Source organism: Lepidochelys kempii, chromosome 19 (genome assembly GCF_965140265.1).
Source record: "Lepidochelys kempii isolate rLepKem1 chromosome 19, rLepKem1.hap2, whole genome shotgun sequence".
Taxonomy (NCBI): Eukaryota; Metazoa; Chordata; order Testudines; family Cheloniidae; genus Lepidochelys; species Lepidochelys kempii.
Genome location: NC_133274.1, coordinates 11,762,770 through 11,790,715, shown reverse-complemented (window position 1 = coordinate 11,790,715; position 27,946 = coordinate 11,762,770). Strand labels below are relative to the sequence as shown.

At 51.4% G+C, this 27,946-nt stretch overlaps 1 protein-coding gene across 4 annotated transcripts in view; it reads left to right on the top strand.

The window, feature by feature from the left end:
- Nucleotides 1-27,946, top strand: part of ASAP3 (ArfGAP with SH3 domain, ankyrin repeat and PH domain 3) — a 72,598-nt gene that overhangs the window by 38,769 nt on the left and 5,883 nt on the right. For 2 of the 4 annotated variants that reach the window (XM_073317919.1, XM_073317922.1), the window contains exons 7-24: nucleotides 4,408-4,493; nucleotides 5,709-5,784; nucleotides 6,419-6,505; nucleotides 7,277-7,386; nucleotides 8,731-8,800; nucleotides 10,025-10,112; nucleotides 12,370-12,418; nucleotides 13,983-14,170; nucleotides 14,655-14,788; nucleotides 15,244-15,338; nucleotides 15,778-15,958; nucleotides 19,177-19,262; nucleotides 20,277-20,392; nucleotides 24,447-24,514; nucleotides 24,861-24,968; nucleotides 25,903-26,146; nucleotides 26,670-26,967; nucleotides 27,515-27,686. In XM_073317919.1, coding sequence (XP_073174020.1) covers nucleotides 4,408-4,493; nucleotides 5,709-5,784; nucleotides 6,419-6,505; nucleotides 7,277-7,386; nucleotides 8,731-8,800; nucleotides 10,025-10,112; nucleotides 12,370-12,418; nucleotides 13,983-14,170; nucleotides 14,655-14,788; nucleotides 15,244-15,338; nucleotides 15,778-15,958; nucleotides 19,177-19,262; nucleotides 20,277-20,392; nucleotides 24,447-24,514; nucleotides 24,861-24,968; nucleotides 25,903-26,146; nucleotides 26,670-26,967; nucleotides 27,515-27,686 — 2,256 coding nt within the window. The remainder of the gene's footprint in view (nucleotides 1-4,407; nucleotides 4,494-5,708; nucleotides 5,785-6,418; nucleotides 6,506-7,276; nucleotides 7,387-8,730; nucleotides 8,801-10,024; nucleotides 10,113-12,369; nucleotides 12,419-13,982; nucleotides 14,171-14,654; nucleotides 14,789-15,243; nucleotides 15,339-15,777; nucleotides 15,959-19,176; nucleotides 19,263-20,276; nucleotides 20,393-24,446; nucleotides 24,515-24,860; nucleotides 24,969-25,902; nucleotides 26,147-26,669; nucleotides 26,968-27,514; nucleotides 27,687-27,946) is intronic. The other 2 variants (XM_073317920.1, XM_073317921.1) reach the window with 2 other exon arrangements.

Sequence of the window (27,946 nt, the reverse complement as noted above, 5' to 3'; positions counted from 1 at the left end):
TGCTGCTTGGGGCGCCCCTCCACCCCCAGTGGTCTCCAGCCAGCGCTAGGAATCTGCCTTGACCTGACTCTCTAACACCTTTAGATCTGGCGTGTGTCTCGAAGCTTAGTGCCAGCCCCATTTCGCTCTGGGTGCGGAGGGCCACCTCTGCTTGAGTTGCTATCATGGTCTTCCCCTTGCAAAGCCCATGGCAAGCTGAGTTGCTTCCCGTTCACTTTGTCCCACAGCAGGGACTGTTTGCAAGAAAGAAAAAAAAAATCTCATTGGGGCCAGACCCTCCCCAGAACTCAGGGCCAGGTGTTTGACTGGGGATCTTTGCGCTTCTCTCTGGGAAGATGTCCTACGCACCAATAGCCACACGGCTGTGTCCCAGCTGTTCCTACGACTGCGCACGGTATCTGCAAAGCTGGAGTTAGTGCTGCTGACGACTAGCTCGGCATCTCAGGAGCTGCTTGCACGGCCCGGGGCCAAGTTTGTGCTCAAGCTTGTGAAGCCCGCACAAATGCAATTGTGTGCTATTTTTGGGGGGCATGTGTGGATCTGTCGTTTTGCAGGTCCTGGCCAGTCTGTGAGGAAAAGCCAGAAATCGGGTGAGAGCAAGAGATTCCTGCTCCAGGGGGGTGGAAGAGCCAGGGGAAATCCCAGGAGTGATTTACCAAGAGGGGAGGATTTCAGCTTTGTGCAATAACACTTTGCATGTCTGCATTGCTGTTCATTGGCGTTGGAAGCAAATGTTAGTGAGTCAAGCCTCAAACCGGCCCTGCCAGCTTGGCGATCACGATTATCCCAGTCTAACAGGTGAGCAAACCAGGTTACGCAGCCGGTAAGCGGTGGAACCCAGGATTCCTGCTGCCTACTCCCCTGCTTTAACTACTAGTCAGTATTGCCCTCCTGGAAACAAGAAAGGAACCCAGGAGTCCTGACTTCCTAATCCCTGCTCCAACCACTAGAGCCACACCCCTCCTAGATCTGGGAACAGCACACAGGAGTCCCTATCCACGAGACAACATCCTCACAGAGGACAGGTCTGAAGAAAAGTGCACCTTGGGGAATGGTCCATGGTTAGTGTTTGCACCTGGAGCGGGTCTCCAACGAGCTTCAGCTGCCATAGCCAGAACTGAGTGTCAGGCTGTGGCTGCGGAGTGGGCCGCCCATGTGGCCAAATCCTGGCAGGGCTGGAGAGTGGAGGGGAGGATCTTGCGAGCTGCTGATGGGGCTGAGGGGAAAGTGAAAGAGCCATGGAGCGGTGGCAGCTTGCATTCCTTGTTGTGGTTTTGGGCTACGTGGAGGGCTGGAGCTCTGGGGGGTGAGCCAGGGACTGAGTCATCCCTTTGAATAGCTTCACTGTTAAATAAATAACAGCACATGGAAACACTCAGTGTTCGCAGTGCAGCCGCAGGGAGGGGCTTTGTTCCAGGGGCTGCAGTGGAAAAAGAGAGAAGATGCATGCACGGGATCTCACAGCCGACCCCCCCACCCCCGCGCCCCGCCCGGTGCGGTGCTCCCCCCGTGTACCTGCTGTGCTACATTAGGGCTATTTGATTTCACCCTCGGCTCCGTGCTCAGTTCTATCCCTGGGCGGGTTTAGGACCTGTTCCCCTCAGTCTATCTCATACCCTTGGGAGTACCAAAACCAAGGAATCTCCGCTCCTAGTTAGCTGTACAGGGTCTGACATGTAGCCGGGCAGTCCCCATTCCAGTCTGAACCTGTATGTGGCTTTTCTGGCCAGTATTTTATAAGTCCTCCGTGGCCAAATGTTTCGGTGTTGGCACCCAGTTTGCTTGGGGGATGGATTGAGAGCATGGGGCCAGGATCCATGGAACCCGCGCCTCCCCACCCCCGCCCCAGCAGCGTGCATTGCAAGTGCTGGCAGTTCCGAGTCATGTGCCTCCAGCCACGGCCTGTTCTTCCTTTTGGGAGGTGTCACGGTCTGGGGACAAGGAGGGGAAAATGGCACATGCCCATGACTGCATTTCCCCCCCCCCCCCGCACCATCTTTGGGGTCGGGGAGTGATCAGCTCCAGACCACCTGGTGATCGCTGACCCGCTGTTTGTGACCAGGGCATGCTCTGACAGCAGCTGCTGCATCCCCAGGCTCCTGCTTTCATCAAAGAATTCATTTAACCTCACAAGGCAGGGAAGTATAATTTCTGCTTTGTGGAGGGGGAAACTGAGGCACAGAGAGGTGAAGTGATTTGCCCAAGGTCTCCCAGGGAGTTGGTGGCAGAGCCAAGAATAGACACTCCCCCTCCCCCTAGGAGTCCTGCCTCCTCTTGCTCTAATCACTAGACACACCACTCCCTTCTCAGAGCCAGAAAGAGAATCCAGGAGTCCCAATCTTCTCCTCTGACCACTCGACAGCAGTACTGCCCATTAAAGCTATATTCCCTCTTTATCTCTCGTTCACCCCCACCCTACCTTGAACAAAGGCTCTCGATAGCTCTACTTTGGCCCATTACACCAATCCTCCATGCCCCCTTTTCTGGGCTCACAACACATTTCTCCAGCTGTGCTCCTGGCAAGGACGGAGAAATAAAAATCTCCCCATCCTTACCTGACTGTAACGCTCTACTCTGCCGCCGTCTTGGAGACGGTATAAAAAGAGAATCCAGCTCATCACACAACCCTTTCCCCCTGGCCTCCTCATGCTCCTTGCCTCCAAAATACATGTACACAGGAGCTTCCTAATAAAAGCCACCTTAACCCCTTCGCTGCTGCCTCGTCTTCCAGAAGCATGAACCGAACCAAGCCCAACGCCGGCTTTGCCGTTGCAACACTGTGCTACTTAGAAAAAGGCCAATGAACCCAAGAGCTCTGCTGGATTCTAAAAAGGATTGAACATTTATATGGACAATGAGACCACCCAGAGTGTGATGAGGATTTAAATCCTCATGCTTCAGGGCATAGGCCAACTTCTAACTAATCAGGGTCAGGAAGAAACCCCCCTTGGGGGGCAGGTTATTCATGATCTACAGGGTTTCTTGCTCCTCCTTCTGATGCTGCTGGTCACTGCTGGAGACAGGATATTGGGTTAAATGGACCCCAGTTTGATCCACTGTGGCCATTTCTATGAGAAAATAAAATTGGAGTGGAAGAAATTCATCATCAGCCCAATGCTGAGAGCCACTGACAGCTGCGTTAGCTGAAAATGGGATTGTGCCCTTTTTACATGAAGAAGACCTAAAAGTTTTTGGGTTTTTTCCTCTCTCTCTCTCTCTCTCTCTCTCTCTGGATGACTGAAGAACTATTAGGTTAATGCCACTGTAGCTACTATACAAGTAAAACCTGATTAATTGAAAGGAGGAATAATATTTTTATGTGGACTGTTTGTTTTAAAATTGTATTGTTTTTGGTTAACATAGTATTTAACTCAAAACTTAACAAACACTTGCGAGAAAAATGCTCTTTGTTAAAATCCCATAGACCCAATCCTTGACCTTTGGGTGCTGAGAGCTCTCCCAATCCGCATCTTTGGGTTTTCCAAGGGAAGGAAAGCCCAACAGCCTTCAGAGACCTAGGTTATCGCTTGACCTGCTAAAATTGAGTTACATGTGTCAATGCTGCACAAGGAAAAGTCATGGTGTTTAGGCTGGGCTTCTTGAGCCCGTGTTCGTGAAACACAACTGCTTTTTGTAGCTGAGACCAAGCTTTAGAGGCAGCTCTGGTGGATCTTGAACTGATGTGCAAAATGACTGGGGATCGCTTTCGCTGTGCGTGACACTACTCATCTGGCTGGGCAAAGCCTAGTTTAACTGGCCACTTTTTCACCTGGCTCTCAGAGGGTTTCAGCTGGAGATGGGACCCAGTGGCGTAGCTAGGGGGGAGCGAGGCAGCGGCCGCTCCCCCACTGAGCACAAGTGGCGCCTTGTGAATGTCTTGGCCCCTTTTAAATTTTCCCCTGTTGAGGGAACAGGGGGCGCGAGCCCCAAAAAAGGCATCACCCGCTGCGGCACTTCTACTCCCCCGGCGGCGGGACCTTCAGTGCGGCTGCAGACACCCGGCGGCGGGACCTTCAGTGCGGCTGCAGACACCCGGCGCGAGTGAGGCCGGCCCCCAGCCCGCCGCCGGGGGAGTAAAAGTGCCGCAGCGAGTGGCATCTCTTCTTTGGATCGCTCCCCCTGTGCCCTCCACCTGGCTACGCGGCTGATGGGACCTGAACCAAAACGCTCTGGACTCGGGGGTAAGTTCGCACCCAGATCTGGAGCTGAACTTTGCTGTTCAGGCTCATCTAGAGGTGTCACCGTTTCCAGACCTGAATCGGACCACGAAAGAACTGGCCGTATGGCAAAAAGAAGACTCGGACTTCTGAAAAATCTGGCGTCTTCCAGTTCTCCCCTCTGAGCTAGTCCAACATTTGAGGAGTCCCTCATCGACATCCTAACTCGGTATCTCTTCTCCCTCTCTAGTACCTGCTGAAAGCTAACGAGAGCCAGACGAAGCAAGGTCCAGACTTCCTGCAGAGCCTGATCAAGTTTTTCCATGCGCAACATAAGTAGGTACCACCCCACTCGGCACGTCCTGTGAGATGGCGATGTCACTTCCTGGAGCAGAACTCTAGACTTGCCAGTTTGCCCTCATTTGCTGTAACTCCCAGGAGCTAGAGAGAAACGAATCCCCATGGAGTTTAATTTAAGCACATGCTTTTGCTGAATATGGGAGACATTAAGCATGTGCTCAAGGGCCACAGAAAAGGGTATTTTACTGGTGCTGTGTCCAGTGACTGGTTACTTTGTTTAGTGTCACTAGTCCATTACTAAAGCAATCCCTCTCTGCAGAGCGAAATTACCCTAATAGCACTTAGTTGCATTAATGTGTAATATTTTAATATTAATTGCATCAATTCCAAACTCATTTTTGTATTGCATTAATGATACTTTGAAGAGCACTTTTCATCTGAGGATCTCAATGTGATCCTCCATTTTACAGATAGGGAAACTGAGGCATGGTGAGGGGACATGCCCAAGGCCACACAGTAGTTCAGTGGCAGAGCTGGGAGTAGAATCTATGGCAGCTGACCTCTCGACCCTGTCCCTGTCTCTAGTGGAGGCTGCTTCAGAACAATATAGGAGATGAGGCTGTCACATAAAACTTGCATCCAGTCCTGGATTTCCAACATCCCCAAATGTGGAGGTGTTCAGATCTGGGACTCTGGTTTTAGAACAAATCTGTGCCATATTCTTGAGTCACTCCGGAAGAGGCTAGAAGAACTGAGTGGAGTTTGAGCTTGTATGTCTTGCAGTGGGATGAAGCCCTGAATGATGAGAGGTGAGAGGCTCGGCCTCAGCCCACCATCCGGCTGATTGTAATGAGAAGGGAGTGATCTGGTGATCCATTTCAGGGACGGGAAGGAGTCTTCCCTGCCCTCTCTGCCCCTGCGAAGCACATTGGGCGCATCACAAGCTTATACTCCAGCTGCTGTAAGCTGAATGTCTATAGGCACAATGTGAATGGGACCATTGGGTTTGGAGGTGGTCTGTAGATTCTGAACCCCCTCTCCTTCAGGCCATCAGGCAGAGTGACTGGCTCACTGGGAGCCTTAGCATGACCTTGATTGACTGTGTTCTTGGTGAGCGCTGGCTGAGAGGGCCAGCGTGGTAGGAACTCCCGAGTGCTGACGGCAGGTTTCTCGTAGCTGGCTGTGAAGGACCTGGCCATGGCTGATGAATGGTGTTGCGATGCCGTTGGCTGACATTTTTCTCTTGCTCAGTTTCTTCCAAGATGGCTGGAAGGCTGCTCAGAATCTCTACCCTTTCATTGAGAAGCTCGCCACATCTTTACATGCAGTAAGTATTCTCAGCCACGGGTTGCAGATGCTCCGCACATCTTTGGATCAGCCCTTTACTTTGTTCCCTACAATGGACTCCAAAGGATCTATGAACTTTTCAAGAGAAAACACACTGGAGTCCAGCTACCGTTCCAGAAAGGTGCTGCGGGTGGTCCAATGAATCAGAGCAGTGAGTCTTGCTAAAGTACTAGGAAAACTGGATGAAGTGATAACTAGAACCCATTGCTAATAGGGGCCCTAGGGGGCTAGTGCTGTATGTGCACAGTGCTTGCCGGAGCGATGTAGGGGGAATTTTAAATCATCCAAATGGATATGATACCATAGCATAAACCAGCATAACTTCTGTAACAAAATCAGACCTCTCCAATCTACTATACATCTGTGAGCGTGTCTGTGAACGAGTGGATACATGAGAACCAATTCTGCCACTGTCCCCGTTTAGGAGATCCGATACCAGGCTAGATGGGCCCTGTTCTGATCCAGCCTGGCAGTTCCTATGTTCTTGCCCTACTTCAGAGAGATGACCACCCGCCTCCCTGCACTCTGCTCCCCATGTTGTTGAGGATGGAGAGGCTCAGGATGGCAGTAACATGGATGATCATATTAAAGTCTTCTGCTGCTTTTCTTTTCAGCTGCACCAGGCCCAGGAGGAGGAGGTGAAGGAGCTCACTCAGATCCGTGACTCCCTCCGAGGCATCCTGCAGCTGGAGAACAAAGAGGTGAGGCTCTTGGCCTATTCCCCTACTCTGCTAGGCAACGAAGGGGCCTAGCACAGTGAGGGAATAGCCAACAGAGTTGGATCTAGGCCTCCTGATGAGCGTCCTACCTTGGATTTTCTACAGAGAGACACAGCCCTGTTACCCATTGACTTTCCCCAGGGTAGCCAGGAGCAGCCAGAGTGGAGGCAGGTGGGTAGACAGAATGGGAACCAATCCAAAGCCGACTGAAATCAATGGAAGGGCTCCTCTGGCCTTCAGTGGGCCTTCCTGGGCATCAGAGACCGAGCTGAGAGCCCAGCCTTGAGAGCGTGATGATGCCATGTGGGAGGAGAGGATCCATGATTGGGAGCTGGTATGCATTGCTAGCCACCTGGGTGGTGTCACAGTGGTGGTAGGAAAGGGTCAGGAACTGACCGGCAAGCAGTCAGAGGCTGGGTGAGGCTGGCCAGAAGGGTAAGACAAGTGTCCCAGAGGTTCCGAAGGGAAGAAAGTTGATGGGAAAGGAGAAGTTCGCTATCAAGGAGAAGGCCCCGGGAAGTCAGGATGATGGAGCTCTAAGTGATTCTCCAAGTGGCCATAATAAAGTTGGAGGGCATTTGGAGGTGCTGTGGACAACATTAAGAGGAAGGTCTGGGGCGTTCCTGCAGGATTGGGCCAGCAGGGATCAGGCCCTAGCAGGGCAAGAGGGCTGTGATGCGGCAAAGAAACAGACCCTGAGGCCTATGCTCTGAATATATATTTATATTTTTGTTCTGTCCTTGGTGAGTTCAGGAAAACCTTCTCAGGAAGAACTCTGGCAGCGGCTACAGCATCCACCAGCACCAAGGGAACAAGCAGTACGGGACGGAGAAGTCGGGCTTTCTGTGCAAGAAAAGCGATGGGTGCGTACGAACTGGCTCCTGCTTGCTCCCTTTTCAGATAGACTCTTCACGTGCTCATTAAGAGCTGATGTTCTCTGGGAAGGCCGGTGGCCGTAGGACGAGGCTGTTGAAGGATCAAGTGGTGCAGGAATTATTTGGGGAGATGCTTTGGTGTGGGCCGTGCAGGTGTTCAGGCCAGATGATCCAAATGGTCCCTCCTGGCCTTAAAGCTTTGAATCCTCGAAAGCCCTCGTGTCTCTGCCCAGTCCACGTGCTTGCACGCAGGGGATGTCCGCACGGCAGCTGGTAGGTGGACTTCCCAGCTCAGGTCGAGAAGAGTGGCTGCGTGGCTTGGGCCAGCTACCCAAGCACCGTCCCGCCCGACCCCTTGGGTGTGGAGTCGGGCAGCTAGCACAAGCTGCCAGTCGTCACAGCCACGCTGCTATTGTCAGTCACTTGCTGGAGCAGAGCTAGTGAGTACGCACCCATTAGAAATTACGCTTGCCAGCTGCTGCGTGGACGTACCTGCATCTGGGATCCTTTGGGGTGGAAAGGGGAAAAAATGGAACGAGGGGCTGGATGGTTGGGGGGTTGATAAGATATGGGGCCTGGGACAGGACTCTGGTTTGGAAGTAGCCCAGCTCAGGAGTGACCCTCCTCCGTAGCTGATGTCTATTAGGAGTCAGGTTTGAAATGATTTGGTGGCGTCAGTCCATTTCCTAGTGGACAGGTGTCCACATCCCATGCAAGTCCTGTCCAAGCCTGGCACTAACTGCTACCCACATTGGGAACCTCAGCAGAGAGGCCAGCGCCTGATGGAGATGAACTGTCCCAAGATGTGGTCCTTTCAGCACAGGACTGGTAAGGAAGCCTATGCTGCAAGCATCTCTCCTGGACTTCAGTCTCCAGGGTTACCAGCCTGTCACCAAATTCCCTTTGAAAAGGAAGAAGGTCCATGCTACGGGCATAGCAAGCCGCTGCCTAATGGGAGCAGCACTCTGCCAAGGAGAAGGAAGAGTTTCACCTGTGTACAATGGGCCAACCGTTGGGGTAGGAAATGCCTCAGGCACTGAGGGAAGAAGGCTCTTAGAGGCGTGCGTCGGGTTTAAGGGAAGGGATGAGGCACTTGGTGCGAACAGAGAAAGCGGACTGAGAAGATTGGGCAGTCGGAGGGTTTGAGCAGGGCTCCGAGGGGTATTTCTACATCGGGTGAGTTAAAGGAAGTGCTACGGTAACCCAGGAAGCGATACTCCCCACTAAAGCCCATCAGCGAGATGAGGGGCCATGGGGGTCACCAGGGCTGTGGGAGAAGCTGAGTATCAGGTACAAAATGGACCCTCACTCCCTTCTCTCTGCCTGTCCTAGAATCCGGAAAGTGTGGCAGAAGAGGAAGTGTGGGGTGAAGTATGGCTGCCTCACCATCTCGCACAGCATGGTAAGGCCCAGCGCCGGGCGCTGGCGGATGGGTGGTGCTTGGGTTCAGCCTACCATGGAACCGTCCTAACAAGGGATTGTTTATGGCTATGGAGGCTGTAGATTAAATCCATTCAAGCCTGTGTGGTGAACTGCACCTCCTATGAATGGGTATGCGAACAGGCATCCAAATCGCAGCCCGAGAGCATGTGCCTACTGATGGTAACCTTTTAGCTTACGCTTAAAGGATCAGGTCTGTACCTCTTCATCCCCTGCTCCTTATGTGTGTCTCAGTGGGAAGGGGAGCTGCCAGTTTATCTCAAAATGGCATACAGAGCTGTGCAAAGGTTGGCTGGTTTGTTTCCTAGGGGTTCATCTGGCCCCTGAATCTGTGCCTCCTCCACACGCAAGTCCATAACTCTGCCAAGGTTTGCTTAGAACTCTGGTGCATTAAACTTCTGGTAAACTCCACCCAGCCTCGGGATTTGTAAAGCAACCCCAAACTGGGTGCATTATAACAACTTCATCTGACATAAACAAATGAGACAGAGAGAGAGAGAGAGAACATGTTGGAGAAGGTTTTCTATCACCTTTTCAGGTAGGGAGCATAAGTGATGCCTTGAGGCTCCAGACTAGACAATCGGTAGAAACTTCAGGTAGAAAGAATGGCTGCTCTCTAGAGGTAGAGGGAGTAAAATGCAACTTAAAAACTGCTCTGGCTCAGATTCTTCTGCAAAAGAAGATTCTGCAAGATTCCAAGGGGGCCTGGGCATTTCGGTAGATAACAAGAATATCCAGAGTTAGCATAGTTAATGCTGGCCCAAACGCTGGAAAACCTCGAGGTCTTTTGTAATGCCTTTTCATCAGTAGATGAGCTGCTTATCCCTGTTCTACATGTGGGGGAAACTGAGGAACAGAGAGGGGGCAGTGACTTTTCCAACATCAGCCAGCAGGTGAGTGGCAGAGCTAGGAATAGAAGCTGGGTGTCCTGAGTCCCAGTCCAGTGTGATACCACTAGGCTGTACTGCCCCTCCAGTCTTGGACTATTAGAGGTTAGGGAGAAGATGATCCCACATCTCTCTAATGTCAGGTTCTTGCATCTGGTGCCGATCACTGCTGGAGACTAGATGAAGCCTGGGTCTGATTCTGTCTGACAATGGCTGTGTTCCTAAACAGCGACTAGCATCCCAGTCCTTCTGGCTCGCTTCACTTCCCATTTCACCTGCCCACTCTCCTCCTCTCCCAGATCAACCGGCCTCCCGTGAAGCTGAACCTGCTGACCTGCCAAGTGAGACCTCACCCGGAGGAAAAGAAGTGCTTTGACCTTGTGACGCGTGAGTAGGGAAAAATGAGATAGCCCTGGGCCCAGATTTGGAAAGGTATTTAGTAGGGCTGTCAAGTGATTAAAAAGATTAATCGCGCCATTAAACAATAATAGAATACCATTTATTTAACAATTGTAGTGGGTATCGCAAGATATTTACATGGCAGATGAGCTAAAGCTTGATATGTCCTTTCATGCTTCAACCACCATTCCAGGGGACATGCGTCCATGCTGATGACAGTTTCTGCTCAATAACAATCCAAAGCAGTGTGGACCGACACATGTTCATTTTCATTCTCTGGGTCAGATGCCACCAGTAGAAGGTTGATTTTCTTTTTTTGGTGGTTCGGGTTCTGTAGTTTCTGCATCAGAGCGTTGCTCTTTTAAGACTTCTGAAAGCATGCCTCACACCTCGTCCCTCTCAGATTTTGGAAGGCACTTCAGATTCTTAAACCTTGGGTTGAGTGTTGTAGCTATCTTTAGAAATCTCACATTGGTACCGCCTTTGCGTTTTGTGAAAGTGTTCTTAAAATGAACAACATGGGCTGAGTCGTCATCCAAGACTGCTAGAACATGAAATATATGGCAGAATGTGGGTAAAACAGAGTTGGAGACGTACAATTCTCCGCTGAGGAGTTCAGTCACAAATTTAATTAACGCATCATTTTTTTTAATGAGTATCCTCAGCATGGAAGCATGTCCTCTGGAATGGTGGCCGAAGCATGAAGGGGCATACGATTGTTTAGCATACCTGGCACGTAAATACCTTGCAATGCCGGTTACAAAAGTCCCATGCAAACGCCTGTTCTCACTTTCTGGTGACATTGTAAATAAGAAGTGGGCAGCATTATCTTCCGTAAATGTAAACAAACTTGTTTGTCTTCGCGATTGGCTGAACAAGAAGTAGGACTGGGTGGACTTGTAGGCTCTAAAGTTTTGCATTGTTTTGTTTTTTGTGCAGTTATGTAACAAAAACAAATCTACATCTGTAAGTTGCACTTTCAGGATTAAGAGAGTGCACTACAGTACTTGTGTGAGGTGAATGGAAATACTATTTTTTATCATTTTTACAGTGCAAATATTTGTAATAATACCCAATATGAAGTGAGCAGTGTACACTTTGCATTCCATGTTGTAATAGAAATCAACATATTTGAAAATGTAGAAAAACATCCAAAATATTTAATACATTTCAATTGGTATTCTATTATTTAACAGTGCAATTAAAACTGTGATTGACTTTTTTTGAGTTAGCTGCGATTAATTGACATCTCTAGGCATTGCTGCGCTCAAAATCCTAAATGATTTAGAAGCCTAAACTCCTTTTCAAAAGGGATTTAGGCACCAAAATCCCAAGTGCCTAAACCCCTTTTGAAAATGCGCGTAGGCTCCTAAGTCAGTTAGGCCCCATGGTGCTGAGCGCAGCAATGCCTAGGGATGTCAATTAATCGCAGTTAATTCAAAAAGTTAATCACAGTTTTAATCGCGCTGTTAAACAATAGAATACCAATTGAAATGTTACAAATGTGGGCCCCAGTATCTCATGCTCTCGAGGTCCAGGATAAGACATTGCATCTGCTCTACAATTCTGAGCTCTCCCCATTTGTGGCTCTTAAAATGGATTTACAAGGCATCTCTCTGGCTAGGAATAAAGCTCTCTTCCTCTCCGCCCCCGCCCAGAGCAGCACCTGGGCAGCCCCTCAGAGTTATCCTTTAAAGAGAGCAGGGAAGGTGTATTTTTAACTGGGGTGCAAACTGAGAGATGGCCATCGCGGGCTAGAGGCAGGACTAGCATAACTGAGTTCTGTGCAAAGTTCTCCCAGCTCTGAAATGGCCTTCGTTCCTCACCGACATCCTAGCTATCCTGATTCTACCCCTCCACAGCTCTACCAATGCATCTCCGCTCTCCTGGGCTACAGACACCCTTCTCCCCACCCCCCGCCCCTTTTTTCCAATTCCAGGCCTCCCCCAGGTGGAAGGTACCAATTATATGATCCTTACGTGATGAGGGTAAATGTCCCCTGTGGAGTGAGGTGAGATCTACCAAATCATGACACTTGTGGCCCAAGGTTGGACTTGAACCAGGTTTCCAGAAGTACAGGTCAAGAGCTTTATTTCACTATGCTGCATAGATCATCCTGCTAAAATTATCCAGCCTCTTGAAGCAGCTGGCTTTGTGCTTCTGACTTGGCTGGGGATCATGGGCTTTCCCAGATACTGAAAGCATCCCTTTCACCTGTCCCCTCTCCCTTTCCCTCTCCCTGCAGATAACAGGACATACCACTTCCAGGCTGAGGATGAACAGGAGTGTGTTGTGTAAGTGACAGCAACCATCCTCTCTGCCCATCCTCCCCTTTCCCTGCGTGGGAATGGCTACTAGTCTTGCAGGGCTTCTGTCCGCGGAGCAGGGGGGCACAGATGTGCGAGCCACAGGGCTGGTTCCAGGCACCAGCTTTCCAAGCAGGTGCTTGGGGCGGCGCTGAGAATGGGGCGGCAGTCCGTGTCCCACGACAGCAATTCTGCAGCAGCTCCGCCGCTCTTCCGGGCGTGGTGGCAATTCAGCGGTGACTGCTTGGGGCTGCAAAATCGGTAGATTTCAGAGTAACAGCCGTGTTAGTCTGTATTCACAAAAAGAAAAGGAGGACTTGTGGCACCTTAGAGACTAACCAATTTATTTGAGCATGAGCTTCCGTGAGCTACAGCTCACTTCATCGGATGCATACCGTGGAAACTGCAGCAGACTTTATATACACACAGAGATCATGAAACAATACCTCCTCCCACCCCACTGTCCTGCTGGTAATAGCTTATCTAAAGTTGGGCCATTTCCAGCACAAATCCAGGTTTTCTCACCCTCCACCCCCCCCACACACACAAACTCACTCTCCTGCTGGTGATAGCCCATCCAAAGTGACAACTCTCTACACAATGTGCATGATAATCAAGGTGGGCCATTTCCTGCACAAATCCAGGTTCTCTCACCCCCCTCCAAAAAAACACACACACACAAACTCACTATCCTGCTGGTAATAGCTCATCCAAAGTGACCACTCTCCCTATAATGTGCATGATAATCAAGGTGGGCCATTTCCAGCACAAATCCAGGTTTTCTCACCCCCCCACCCCAATACACACACAAACTCACTCTGCTGCTGGTAATAGCTCATGAGCCAGAATGTTGCACTGAGTCCGGGGGCCCCTTTCACCACTGCAGAATACAGGGCACTCGGTTCCCGTGGCAAGATGATCTGCTTTGTAGGTTTGCATCCTGTGCCTGCTGTCTAGCTCCCAGGACCCACAGAGGTTGTGAGCACCACATGTGAAGATGCTGTGCTTGGCCCCTGTAGGGTGGGAGCACCTTGCATCATCATGCTGCAGTATAGATGCAGTGGGGTCTAGTGAGTAGAGCACTGGACTGGGAGTCAGGAGACCGGGGTTCTGTTCCTGGTCCTACCACTGGGTGACCGCTGGGTGACCTTGGGCAAGTTACTTCCCTGCTCTGTGCCTCATTTCCCCCCCTTTATGAAAGGCAGATAATGATACTGTCCATGATACTGTCCTGCTTCACAAGGCGCTTTGAGATCTGCTGAGGAACTGTGCTATATACAAGCTCAGGATGGTCGTTTATTATTACGGTGCCCTCTGTGGTCAAGATAGGAGCAGCAGCGAAGGCTGCAAACGATGTCTCGTCCAGCCATCCCCAGCCATGACCTGGGCTTTGTGCAGAGGCAGGACCCTGTTACCCACAGCACTGTTTCTCTAGCCTAGAAAATGTTTTTGTTTCTCTTCCTCTCATGATCCCTCCCTCGGTTTCCATTCTCCTGGTCCCTCGCTGCCTGGGTCCCTGTCTGAAGTCTCCCCTCTCCCCCTCCCTGTCCAGTTGGGTGTCTGTGCTCCAAAACAGCAAGGATGAAGCCCTCAGCAACGCCTTCAAGGGTGACCCAAGCGGCTGTGCAGCCTCGGCCAGGGGGGTGACGGACGCTGGCCTGCAGGAGCTCACCAAGCTGGTCATTGGCGAGGTGAAGGGCATGCCAGGCAACAAGCAGTGCTGTGACTGCGGGGCCCCAGGTAGGTCAGTGATGGGGGACTCCGATGCTGTGAAGCCCTGTTGCAAGGGGCAATCTCAGCGCGTGCATGGGCCTGGCGCCCTTAGCCTGGTACTGGTCATGTCACTAGCATTGTTAGCTTTGCCTTGTCTTGTGGCTTTAGCCTGTTGCCATTAGCCAGTAGCCATTAGACCAGGATGAGCACGCTGTCTCTGTGATCTAGTTGGACATGGCGTGAGCCTGTGAGCATCTACACCTGGCTGTTTTTGGAAGCTGGATGCCAGCCGGGAGGGGTGGTGATCCCGGGGCAAGGGCAGAGGTGAGGGACTTCTCCAGCGAGCTCTCCCCTGACACCATGCGGAGATCTGGGTAAAAAGGACTAAGCGACCGACCTGCCACGGGCCAGGAGGTGCCAGAGTGCAGGGGTCAGGTGGGGACGTGGGGAAGGATGTGCCACCGGGGGGCTGTCACAGCTCGCTGACTGGTGCTGTACCGCTTCCTTGCAGATCCCACGTGGCTTTCCATCAACCTGGGCATCCTGACGTGTATTGAGTGCTCAGGCATTCACCGGGAGCTGGGGGTGCACTACTCCCGTATACAGTCCCTCACCCTCGACGTTCTCAGCACCTCTGAACTGCTGGTAAGTGGCTCCCGTGCGTAGGGGCCTCCGTCTCCTTTCTCCCCTTTTCTGCTTCTCCTTAGCACTCTGCCCACTTCCATCAGAGCCCCAGATTCACAGGCATGGCCATGAAAGCTAAGCCTAGTGCAGTCCAGATCGAGAGCCGGCCTGTTTTGTGACACTCAACTAGATTTCAAAGGTTCCCATCATTCTAGACGGCAGAGATCTTGCAAGGTCCACTCACAAATTCTCTGTGCTCCTGAATCCAGCCCTGAAATGCAGCTTGGCCTCAGCCCATCTCTAGGGAAGGATGGATGTCTCCGCTATAGTTTTTCTTTAGCTTCTTTCTCTTGGCGTTTCTTCTGTCTCCGGGGTGTGAAGCAAACCAACTAGCTGGCAGGCAAGTCAAGCCAGGGGGCTCCCAGGCACAGAAACACCTGTGCTTATGGGGCTGGTGTTCCCCCTCTCGTTCGTAGCTGGCGGTCAGTATTGGAAATGCTCGGTTTAACGAAATCATGGAGGCCACGCTGCCGGCGCAGGGGAATCTGAAGCCTTCGTCAAGCAGCGATATGTGAGTAAGACACGGGGGAGCGAGCTCGTGAGGGGGTGTGTGTCAGGCCCAGACCTGCTCGCTCTCATGGGCTCACTTGGGAGGAGGGTAGAGGTGGTACCTTCCTCTAGTTGGGGCCATCAGCAAATAGCTTCCTCCAAACCCGACCAGCTGTCTCATCCCTGTCCGGAGGTGTATTTCCTACTCTTGCTTTGCCCCTGTCCTGGCTTGAATCCAAAGCTCATCAGCCTCCTGTCCAAAATCCACTAGCCCAAGGAGTCAGTCGAGAGGTGAGGGGGTCTCTCTCTCTTGCTGCAGGGCCAGCCACGCCTTTCCTTTCTGGTCGGGGGAGAGAGGGCTGTTTGGTCCGACGTGCCTGAGTTAGTCTCAGCTCAGGAAGCTGCAGCAAGGCTGGGTTGGTGTGACCTCGCTGACCTAGCTCCCTCCCTCCCGCCCGCAGGAGCGCCAGGAAAGAATATATCATGGCCAAATACATGGAGCGCAAGTATGTCCAGAAAGCCGGCAGGGATGAGCCACACCGGCTCTGGGAAGCCATTCGGAACCGGGATCTCTTTGCCTTGTTACAAGCCTTTGCGGAGGGGCATGATCTAGCAAAACCCCTGGCTAGCCCTGACAGCCAGGTGAGCATTGCTTGCGTGTCTGTATCCAGCTCTTGTCTTCTACTTGCATTATAAGCTGTCTGGGGCACAAGCCATCAGTGACCATGTTTGTTCTGCGTTTGCCCAGCGCCTGGCAGGTTGGGGGCCTGGTCCATGCCTTGGGCTCCTACTGCTATGGGAATACAAACCATAAATGCTGGCCATCCTGCTAGGTGTCACTTGCACTGCGCTGGGTGAGTCCTACAGTCAGTGTGATTCATGCTTGATGCCAGCTGTGACCCCATCTCCATGCTGCGGTGCAGCTCATAGACCTTCCCAGCTAAACCCTGTTGCTGCAGCTCTGGCTTAGATGAGTTTCATAGCGTCTAAGGCTGAAAGGGACACCATCTGATCATCTAGTCTGACCTCCTGTATATTGCAGGCCATTAAATATCTCCCAGACGCCCGTGTTAAGCCAAAAACATTTCAGTGCACAGGAAACTAAACTGGTGCATGCCACAGGCAGAGAACAGGAGAGTCCAAGGTGTCACCAGTACCCAAGGCCCCTGCAATGACAGGGAACTGGTCAGGTTAAGATGTGCCCAGGTGATCTCTGCTGCATGCTGCAGTCTTTCCTGACAGCCTTTCCCCTTCGAAACACTCGGGACAGTAAGGCCCTTGAGGTGAAGCTTTGGAGCATGTGGGGAGGATTTGGGCCGCGTCATTCTGTAGCTTCAGGGAAGATGTGTCAAAAGTGGATTCAAAGCTTGTTCCTTCTCCTGCTCTGTTGAAATTCACCTCTCTGGAAGAGCGTGGAGCCCTGCATCTCGCATGCCAGTGACATGTGGCCTCTCTTGTTTCACCTTTCAATGCCCCTGTACAAACAAGTTCTTCTAACTTCCGCCCAAGGATCCTCAGGTACTTCTTCTGCCATGTATTAGCCATTTCTGTTGGGACCTGCTGTGTGCTTGGGGCTTTCCAAACGCATGCAGAGGGACAGGCCCTGCCCTGAGGGAGTCAGAGGCTGAGAATGGACAGACAGAAAGACAGGTGAGGGGACAGGAAACCACAGTTCTATTGTTGACTCTTATACAAGTCAATTAGGTTCACTATAAGCAACACCGAAGAAGTGGAACTGAAATGTGGATGGGATAGGGGCCTTGCAGATGAGCTGGGGATAGAGAATCACACCACAAACAGGGCTGTTGGGAGTGAGAGTTTCTGCCTACGTAGCATCGTGAAGAAGTGACATGCTAATGCTGATGTTCTTGGTTTGATCGGAGCGTTCGAGCCAGTTGGAAAATGGGCTTTGGAAAAATTGTGACTAAATGGGGGCGGAGGGGGAAATCATGTTTTCAAAATTTCCACTGAAAAGTTCAATTGTTTGGTGGAAAAAAAATTGAAAATTGAAATTTTGATTCAGAAATGCTGCCATAGTTCCTCCTACTCCCATTCTCCTCCATGGGCTGGGCTCCCTGCTCGGACTACGTTCTCCCATGATGCATCATGGCCCTGTCTCACAGCGAGTGGAGGCAGTTGCACCATGGCCGGGGACTCTGATGATGCATCATGGGATATATAGTTCAGCTGGGGAACCTGGCTGATAGAGGAGAATGATGACATAAAGACAGGTTTCAGAGTAGCAGCCGTGTTCGTCTGTATTCGCAAAAAGAAAAGGAGTACTTGTGGCACCTTTGAGACGAACAAATTTATTTGAGCATAAGCTTTCGTGAGCTACAGCTCCACTTCATCGGATGCATTCAGTGGAAAATGCAGTGGGGAGATTTATATACATAGAGAACATGAAACAGTGGGTGTTACCATACAGACTGTAAGGAGAGTGATCACTTGAGGTGAGCTATTACCAGCAGGAGAGCGGGGTGTGTGTGTGTGTGTGTGGACCTTTTGTAGTGATAATCAAGGTGGGCCATTTCCAGCAGTTGACAAGAACGTCTGAGGAACAGTGGGGGGTGGAATAAACATGAGGAAATAGTTTTACTTTGTGTAATGACCCATCCACTCCCAGTCTCTAGTCAAGCCTAAGTTAATTGTATCCAGTTTGCAAATTAATTCCAATTCAGCAGTCTCTCGTTGGAGTCTGTTTTTGAAGTTTTTTTGTTGAAGAATTGCCACTTTTAGGTCTGTAATCGAGTGACCAAAGAGATTGAAGTGTTCTCCAACTGGTTTTTGAATGTAATAACTCTTGACGTCTGATTTGTTTCCAGTTATTCTTTTACGTAGAGACTGTCCAGTTTGACCAGTGTACATGGCAGAGGGGCATTGCTGGCACATGATGGCATATATCCCATTGGTGGATGTGCAGGTGAACGAGCCTCTGATAGTGTGGCTGATGTGATTAGGCCCTATGATGGTGTCCCCTGAATAGATATGTGGACAAATCTCCCCACTGTATTTTCCACTGAATGCATCTGATGAAGTGAGCTGTAGCTCACAAAAGCTTATGCTCAAATAAATTGGTTAGTCTCTAAGGTGCCACAAGTACTCCTTTTCTTTTGACATAAAGAAACTAGACTAAAATTCCCAAGAGGCACCACGGCAGGCTATCTGAACTGAAATATTCACTTTTTCAAGCATTTGGCTTGTTTGATGAAATATTGAAAATTTTCTCTTGAAAACACAAGTTTTTCATGGAAAATTTTCATTTTGTCAATATCCAATTTTTCATCGATAAATGGTTTAAGTGGAAAATTTTCCACCGGCCCTTCTGAGCAGCTCACAGCTGAGAAGGCCCAGACCAGATTTCCCTTGGATCCTGCTGTCCCTTGCCTCGGCAATTGATGCTAAGCGACACCAGATATTCCTCCTCGTCTCTGGGGTTGAGGACACATCTTCTGCAGGCCTCTCAGGAGATGAGTGGCCATCAAATCTACAACCCCTGCTGGGACGCTGCCATGATCAGGGCTCAAAGAAGAATTAGATAAGTTCATGGAGGATAGAGCCATTGGTGGGCCTATCCTCCGCTGGTTAAGATGTTCAGGGATGCAACCCCTGCTCTGCGTGTCCCTAGCCTCTGACTGCCTTAAGCTGGCGGTGGATGATGAGATGGATCATGCAATGATTACCTGTTCTGTTCATTCCTTCTGGGGCACCTGGCACTGGCCACTGTCTGAAGACAAGATACTGGGCTAGATGGACCCAATATGGCCATTCTTATGTTCTCTTGTTAATTGAATGTGCCAAGCCAAGCTGTGCTGTAGAGGAGAGAGGGTTAATGTTGCTGCTTCTCCCCCCTGTGACAGGACCAGGGTGAGTTGGCTCTGCACCTGGCTGTGCGTTATGCAGACAAGTCCTCCCTCCCACTGGTGGACTTCATCATTCAGAATGGGTAAGCTTCACCCAGGGAGGATGGCAGGTGGGTGGCTGGTAGCCATAGCATCTTGGGTTGGGAACATGTTGGGTCTCATAAGCTAAGCAGGTGCAGGCCTGGTCAATGCTGGGAGGGGAGGCTCCACGAAAAATACATGTAACTTAGAGCTCTCCTGCCTGGGAGACCCACTGTGCTGCTGGAGGTGAGTTCTCCACTTGGATCTGGTCTTCATCACCTGCACTAGAAGGAGGTTAATGAGAAAGCTGGTGGGATTTGCAGCTGACCCTAAAATGGGAGGAATTGCAAGGACAGAGGATTAATCCAAAGGTAACAAGGGAGGTTGGAAATTGGGGCAGAAAATAACCAATTTGATTCAGAATAAATTGTGGGGAGGGACTAATCCAAAAGGCAGATGATAATGCAGGGAAGGGGAGATGCCTGGAAACTGGGAGTGGTGGTAGAGAGACCTAGACTGGCTGCCATAAGGTCTATCCAATAAGCTGTCCACTGGCCCCTGTGATTATGGGCTGGCTCCATGGCTGTAATATACAATGGAGCACAGAGATAATTGCTCTCCATGCGACTCCAGTGAGCCCCTGGCTGGAATACTGCATTCTGTGCCCCTCGTTCCCAGCATGAGAAGGATGAAGCTGAACTAGAAGGAATTTGGAGAACAACGATGTCAGGAACTGGGGAGGGAGAAGGACTCTCTTGACATAGTTCCCTTGTGGGGGAATAAAAATCTCTCTGCTGTTGACTGGCAGCGCGCCTTTCATACAAGGATTGGAGTGTCACTGATTCTCCCATCACCCACAAGAGGCAGGTCAGGAGCCTTCTCCCCATTTTAGAGATGAGGAAACTGAGGCACAGAGTGGGGAAGTGACGTACCCAAGTTCAAGTGGGTCAGTGGCAGGGCTGGGAATAAAACCCACATCTCCTGACTCCCAGACCCCAGTTAGGCCACGCTGTCTCTCTGGTGGGAGATGTTTGACCCACGCTTGCATCTTCAACTGCCTTTGCCTCGCTGTGCAGGGGCAACCTGGACAAGGTGACTCAGGACGGGAACACAGCTCTGCACTACAGTGCTCAGTACAACCAGCCCAACTGCCTCAAGCTGCTGCTGAAAGGGAAAGCGGCCACAAACACAGGTAGGGAGCGCGGCCGGAGGGAGGTTGGAGGGAAAGCCATACGATGCTCCTGCCCTATGGAATTGTGCTGGCTGGTGGGAGGAGGGAAATCAGAACAGATTTTAAAATGGGGCTATCTGGATTTCTCCCAAAATTTTAATGGAAGAACAAAGGGGCCAGCCAGTATCTGTCTCTCTCTGTCCTAGGTCCTTATCTAACTCCCATTACTGTTGTAGCTGGGTGTGTCACAATCTAATGTATTTGTCCTCATAACAACTCTGTGAGGTAGGGGAAGTCCTGGTATTCGAATTTACAAGTGGGGAAACTGAGGCACAGAGCAGGGAAATGACTTGCCCAAGGCCTGTAGCAGAGCAGGGAATAGAACCCAGGTCTCCCAAGTCCCAGGCTAGTGTCCTAATCACTAGATCATCTGTCCTCTGTCTCTTGTCTTCGTACACACTCCACACTGCAGGGAGACTGAGAAATCTACAAAATTTGAGCAGGGGGTTGGACTAGATGATCTCCTGAGGTCCCTTCCAACGCTGATATTCTATGAAACAAAGGTTATCTTGTGCTTAACACAGCAACTTCCATCAGAAGGTTTTCATTCACCTTATTAACTAAGGCATACAGTGCGCAGGGAGGAGATAAATAGCATTATCTCTGATACAAATGGGGAAACTGAGGCACAGAGCAGTCAGTAGCAGAATAGAACGTGGGTCTCTTGACTCCTTGTCCAGTGCCCTATCCACTACAGCGATTCCCCATTTTTATTCTAACAGGTTATGCATAATCCTTCTCTACACATTAGAACCAAGTCAAACTGGTTTTGTGTGCGTGTAAGAGAGACGCTAACCCATATTTGCCATGTATGTGGATTTCATCACACCTAGTCGTAATCAGTTTTGGAACGTTTGTTAGTTTTTAAACTCTTAATTGACTTAAATCACTGTAAAACCTTTAAAGGCTTTTGTGCAGTGATCGGTCTTGTATTGTAGTGTTCTGAATTTAATATGGCTCCTTTCAATCAATTCATCGTTTAATTACAGCACTGGTCTAATGTCATTATTCCCGATTCAGTCACTTAGCATTTAATTAATGCCACTCTTACAATACCTTGCATTTTATTCAATATTGTTGACTTAGGAAAATTCTTTAAATGTTCCCCTTCAGCGTCAATTTTTTATTTTGGTTTCTTTTTTTAATCATTGATTAGACTAGAGGTTAATGACAAAGCGGCTTGCTTTGTAGAGTATGTGTATTTGGTGAGCTGTAATATATGGCTTTGTCTTCACTTCACAGTTAGCTGGGGCTTTCCCTTGGGTGTTATCCCAGACCCCCCTCCCATACACACACACACACAACCCTCCAACCTGAGTATTCTTTAAATCCAGGCTTGCTGGCCACCTAGGGAGGGTTAGCCCAGGTACTGCTTTCCCTCAGGCTGGAAGGGTAACCTTCCCACTTGCAGTATGGATGCAGGCTAAACCCCTGGAGTGCTAATAGTCCTCCAATGCCTTCCCACAATTGCCCCCATGTGCCTAGAAGGACAGACGAGTTCTCCCACAGTTCCCAGGGAAAGAAGGGTAGAGTGGCTCATCTTACTGCGGTATAAAGAACCATGGGATGTGCTCCCAGAAGTCATACGTTGCGTCTACACTGCAAAGAATACCCTCGCGCCAACCAGTCTGAGACTGGCTCAGCTGACTTGGGGCTCACGGAGCTCATGCCACGGGGCTAAAAATTGAAGTGTAGATGTTCCCACTTGGGCTGGAGCCCACGCTCGGAGACCCTCCCCCCCTTGCTGGGTTCTCTCGTTCACACTGATTTTATTGACCGGGCCAGCCACAGCCAGGCCATGGGCCAGTGAAGATGTACCCCGGAACTTAAGGCAGGACTTTGCAGTGAGGCTGCTCACATCCCAGGCTAGGCTAGCCCAGCTGCTGATCACCTGAGTTAACTCTGCAGTGAAGACTCTGTGTGTGAGTGAGGGAGGCATGCACTAAAATTGGTCTACCCACACACATTGTACTGGTTTAATACTGTTAGGGATGTGATATTTGTAGGGACCTAATTAGACCAGTACAACCCCAAGCATGGTGATACTGGTATAAAGGTGCCTTATGCCGGTACAGTTTATCCCCCTTCCCCTAGAGGAATAGCTAGCCCAGTACGAATACATCTGTACGGGTATAAGCGCATCCAGGCTATGAGGCTTGTCCTGCTTTAACTATACTGGGATAGCTAAAACTGTGTCACTTTGGTATATCGACAGGTCCCAAAGTCGGGCCTATCCAGAATTCTTGTACCAGCTGAACTATTTCAGATTGGGGGTGGGGGTGATTTCTCCCCCCCCCCCACCAAAACAGCTCGACCGATCCGACTCTTAGTGTGAATGCAGTTATAGCCGTATTCTGGTGCCGTCACACCAGAAGAGCTTATTCCGATTTGGGAAGAGGAGTGGCTAGGGCTGGTCTGAACGCCTTTTACACCAGTACGGCCTCAGCGACCACACGAGTCCTGCTATAGCGTTCTCGTCACAGAGGTGCAGTTTTGGGTGTAGACAAGCCCTGATCGTATCTCGCATGTGAGACAGGACTCGGATGAAATGACTGTACAGGAGATTCTTTATTGAGGCTGCAGGACACAGACAGACCCTGTGGTTCTCACTGGCTCTTTAATGTCTAGCCTGTGCTGCCTATGCCCCTCCCCGGAAAGGGTGTTTCTAAGTCCTGGCCTGGATTAGGCAGTTGTGGAAGGGAGTGCTGACCACACAAAGATCCCTTCCCCATTTAAATTGATGTTAATAGTAAAGGATTTAAACAATATGACAGTATCATGGCAATTTGTTTGAACGTGTGAAAATAGGGGGAAATGTTTACATGGGAGGTGGGTCTGAGCTGTGAAGTTCAAATCCAGAGACAAAGTTTGAGGGTCGGGGTTGCTGGAACAGGGAGAGCCAAGGGGGCCATGGTCCCGTCACTTGTTACCGGCTGCGAGCGTTGGGGAGGGAGGGGGCGGAGAGGAGTGAGCAGGGGGAAGACCTTGGGAGGTGGGGGGAGAGGTGGGGCAGAGCCTCGGGGGGAGGAAAGAGGCAATGTGGGGGCGGGGCCTTGGGGAAAGAGGCGGGGCCACAGTTCGGGTACCCCCACTTTTAGGGAGCTTCCTCCATTCCTGTTGAGGGTGGGAAGGTTGCTCAGAGCAGGGGATCCAATTCTGGTCCATTCTAGAGAGTTGTAGAGTTTAGGGCCAGAAGGGACCCCCGGATCATCTAGAGAGATTGGGGGTATTTATAGAGCTGGGCAGGAATTTTTCAGCAAAACCCCTTTTCATTGGAAAATGACAATTTGTCAGAACCAAAACAGTGTGTGGGAAAGGGATGGTTTCAATGAAGTTCTTGTTTCAAAAAAAGTTTTGAAAGTTGAAACATCGCAAATTTTTTATATATATATTTTTGTAAACCAAATTCTGGTTTTGGGGTCCGGCTGCCTATTTTGTTTAGAAATTTGTTAATTTATTGCATTAAATTTTTGTTATTGCATTATAAAATTTATAAAAAGCTCTGAATAGAATCAAAACATTTCTCTTGATCCAATCTGAAGTATTTTTTTGGATTTTCAGTCTGTGAAAATTTGAGATTAACTTTTTTTTTCTCTTGATTCGGGATGGGGAATTTTTTTAACAAAATCTCGAATTCTCCTGGGATGGGAAACGTGTTTCCTGCCTGGCTTTAGTTATTGACCCCCAAGGCTGAGTGGAATGGAGCAGGAACAAGCTCCTGCAGTTACCACTCACCAGCTATGGGGGTGCAGAAAAGTTGGGTTCAGTGCAGCCTGGTTTAATCCTGCCCACCATCTCCTGCTGGCAATCAAAGTACAGACACGGCCCTGAGCCTGGTGGTCAGATCTGGGGCCCTCTCTGGTTCAGGGAGCGGTGGTTCAATGGGGCTTTGCTGCTCATTGATCCGCCTCGGGTGTCCCTTTGCTCTGGGGGGATCTCTGAGGGGGAGGGAGCGAGGGGTGCTCTCGGCGGGGCCTGGTAACTCAAACCTGGCTTCCTCTCCTTCCCCATGCAGTGAATGCAGCAAGCGAGACAGCCCTGGACGTGGCAAGGAGGCACAAACATGTTGAGTGTGAAGAGCTGGTAGGTCGAGCACTTTGTATTCACGGTAACGTAGGCTGGTTGCTGCGGGAGGAGGGCGGATGGGATCTGCTGTCCGGGGCCGGGGGGAGGGGGACAGGGACAGGTGCCTGGTACGGGGCAAGGAGGGAGGTGGGCATACTGTGGGATGAGGTCCTTTCTCAGAATGGAGATGGGAGGAAGCAGGGTCCTACTGTAGAGCCTGGATGACTCCTGCCACAGGCAGAGAAGGGAAGCAAGTTGGGGGTGCTGTGCCGTGGGGTAGGGGTGGGTTGGGGGCATGCAGGATCGGAGAAGATCAGGGCTCTGCCGAGGAGCTGAATCTTCTCGCACCCCAAATTTCTGGCAGCTTGAGCAGGCACAGGCCGGGAAGCTAAACCTGCAGGTGCACTTGGAGTACGACTGGGAGGCCTCTCAGGAATACACCTACGACAGTGAGGAGGAGCTGGAGGAGAAGGTACTGCTCTCCTGAGCAGCATGTGTGCGCGTCCCTGGTCTCTGACAGGCCAGGGTTCTGGGATGGGCAGAGCCCTTCCTGCCAGGCCCAGGGCCACCTTCCTACAGGGGCAAGCAGGACCCCTACGCTCATGACAGTTCTCGGGGTACCCAGCAGTGTGAGTCCCCTTGTTACTCCCCTGCCTCTAGCATGGGGGAATCTTGCTTGTGGTAACTGGATGGCAAGTCTTGAATGCCACCAGCCTCTCGAGCGCTCCCCTCCGGGCACCCGAGTCCCCTTAGAAGCGTTCGACTGTGACATCCAGCCCCTGACGCTGGCTACTCACAGGAATCCCAGACACTCCGCCCCCAGAGAGCAGGGTGCCCTAGTTTTATCTTAAACTATTACACACACACATTACACATTGTGTGTGTGTATCTCACACACAATGTGTAATGGAACAAAACCAGGTTGATTTGAGAGAGAACGGAGATTTCCCCCCTGGAAACCAGAGAACGTGATTGAAACAAATGGTTCCCTCGCAAAACAAAATTGGCAAATGTGAACTAGGGCTTCCACTTTTTAAAAGTTCCCTTTCCTAGCGAATAGAGTAGATGTCCCCCCACCCCACCCCAAAGTGCAGTCTGTTTCAGAGCTGGCTGGCTTCACGGGAACCAGGATCCAAACTTTCCCGAAAACCAGTCTGGATCTCTGGCTTGCCCACTAGGCCTGCACATTGCTATGTCAAGCCAAGAACATCAGAGGAACCCAGCACCTGGATGACAGGGCAAAGGGCAGCAGGAGTCAGGTTCCAGGAACATAGTGGGGAGGTGATTATGCTGAGCACCTACCTGGTGGGCACCAAGCTACTGAGAGGGGTGGCTTTGCTGAGGGTCTCTGGACAGCAGCAAGGAAGCAATGGTTGTTCCCCTGCCCCCTCCCCACCCCAATCCAGCTGAGCCCGCTGCAGCGATCCTTCAAGTCCACGTCGTCCCCAACCACGGGCCAGCCCGCCCTCTTCCCCCAGAACCGGTGGAGCTGCACTGGCATGGACATCAGCAACAAGACCTACGAGACCATCCTGGTCCCCTCGCGGCCCATCCAGCGGCGGTCACACAGCGAGGAGATCCCCCCACCGCTGCCCATCAAAAACCCGACCAGAGGGGGCTCCAGAACCAAACTGGGGCAGAGCCCAGCAGGTGAGCTTGTCTCCCTCAGCCAGGCCAAGGGAGGTCGGAAGTGCTGGTGAGAGCAACGCTCTGAGGATTCAGCCCTTAGGACTGGCTGTTTCTTCAAGCCTCTTGATCCCAGCCCAGATCCGCTGTCCCTATTGAGTACAGGGTTTATCCTCCAGCCAAGCTTCCTGCGTTGCCTCAGGCCCATGGGACTCTGGGACCAGCTGGCCCAGGAAGGGTGGAGGCACCCCGGACACTGGAGAATAACCAGGGATGTTCAGTTCTTTTGGATCTCAAATACAGCTGAGGTTTAGGGGGAGGTTCAGGGCTGGGGAGAAGGTCCCAGCTGGTTCTTACTCTGAACTGGCTTGGCCATTCCTGGAAAGGGCTCTGCAGGTCATGAGTGCCCTGACTCTGCTCCCCAGTGGGAAATCAAAGACCCTGGGGCACTCAAAGGCCAAGCAATGTCCCAATATGGTTGGTAAATGCATGGGGAGCTCTCTGCTGGGGCACATCACTTCCTGATCTCCTGTACCCTCTGTTCCAGATCGCCCAGAGCTCCCGCGTCAGGCCTCCGAGCCCCAGTCCTCTGCGTCGTCAGAGGCACCTGCCTGCCGAAACCTGTCCACATCCAGCGCTCCCAGCACCTTGGACGGCTGTGCTTCCCGGCCGCCATCCACCTCCCGAAGCCCCCCGGAAGCCAGACGCACGGTCTACTGGGAAACCCGTTCGGAGATGGAGAGCAGCAGCCAGCGGAGGACATCGGAGGCCAGTCAGACAACAGCACAGCAGCCTGCTGCTGGGACGTCGCCGGAACAGGGGCAAATAACCCCAGTCAAGTTCAGGTAGGGAGTGGCCCCCGGAGCTTGTGGCTGAGAGGAGAACCCCCTGGGGGTAGGAGTGCCCCCCAGTGGCGGGAGAGGTGTTGGATTACCTCGGCAGGGTTTTGTACCATTGACTGGGGCTTTGCAAAACCTGCTAGATGTGATGGCGCTGATCAGCTCAGGAGGAGCCCAAATTGCACCCCAAGGGCCAAACGATCCAGGATTTGGCCCTTGGGTGCCTTTCCGCCACATGGGGAATTCTTCATGGAAAAGGGGGGAAACAGGCGAAACCCTCTGAGTCTGTGCCACTTCCATATCGTTGCAAATATTCAGCCCTATCGCTACCGTGGCTGTGCAGTCCTGCAGCTGGTGCTGTTTAGTGGGGAGCTGGGGTTCAAGGAGGGGAGAAAAAGCCATTGTGAGGGCGGGGGGCTCTGTGGAAGAAACCATTGGCTAGAATAAGTCCGTGCTTTGGAGGGGGAGCCCACTGGGGTCTCGTGGTGGGGGAGAGGGTTGGGAGACCACCTCCCATCTTTCTGATGGTTTGAAGCAACCCCTCTGCCCTCAGCTCAGAAAGCACCCGGTCTTACCGGCGGATCGGCGGCGGCTCGGTGGGGAAATCCTCCGGCTTGGCCATCTCCCCGCAAAGCTCTGGCTGCCCCGAGGACCCGCCTTCCAGCAAGGCTCCGAGTTTAGTGCAGAACACTCCCCCGGTACCCGTGCTGCGGAGGTTTGCTCCGGTAAGTGTCACGGGAAGGGGGCTGGTCCCTGTCTCTTTGTGGCTCCATTGCCCCTTTCTGTGGCTTCGATTCCCCCCCGCCCCGCCTCCCCAGCCCAGCTACTCTCACATTCCCTTGCCAGCTGTGAAATTCCCTTTGATCACTCCCTCCCGCTCCAACGTATGTGCTCACCCCCTGCTCGGCCTGTCCGATTTTGGGCTCCCTGGTGGAGTGAGGGGTGCAGCTGTAACCCACTGATCAGTGTATGTTACATGTCCCTG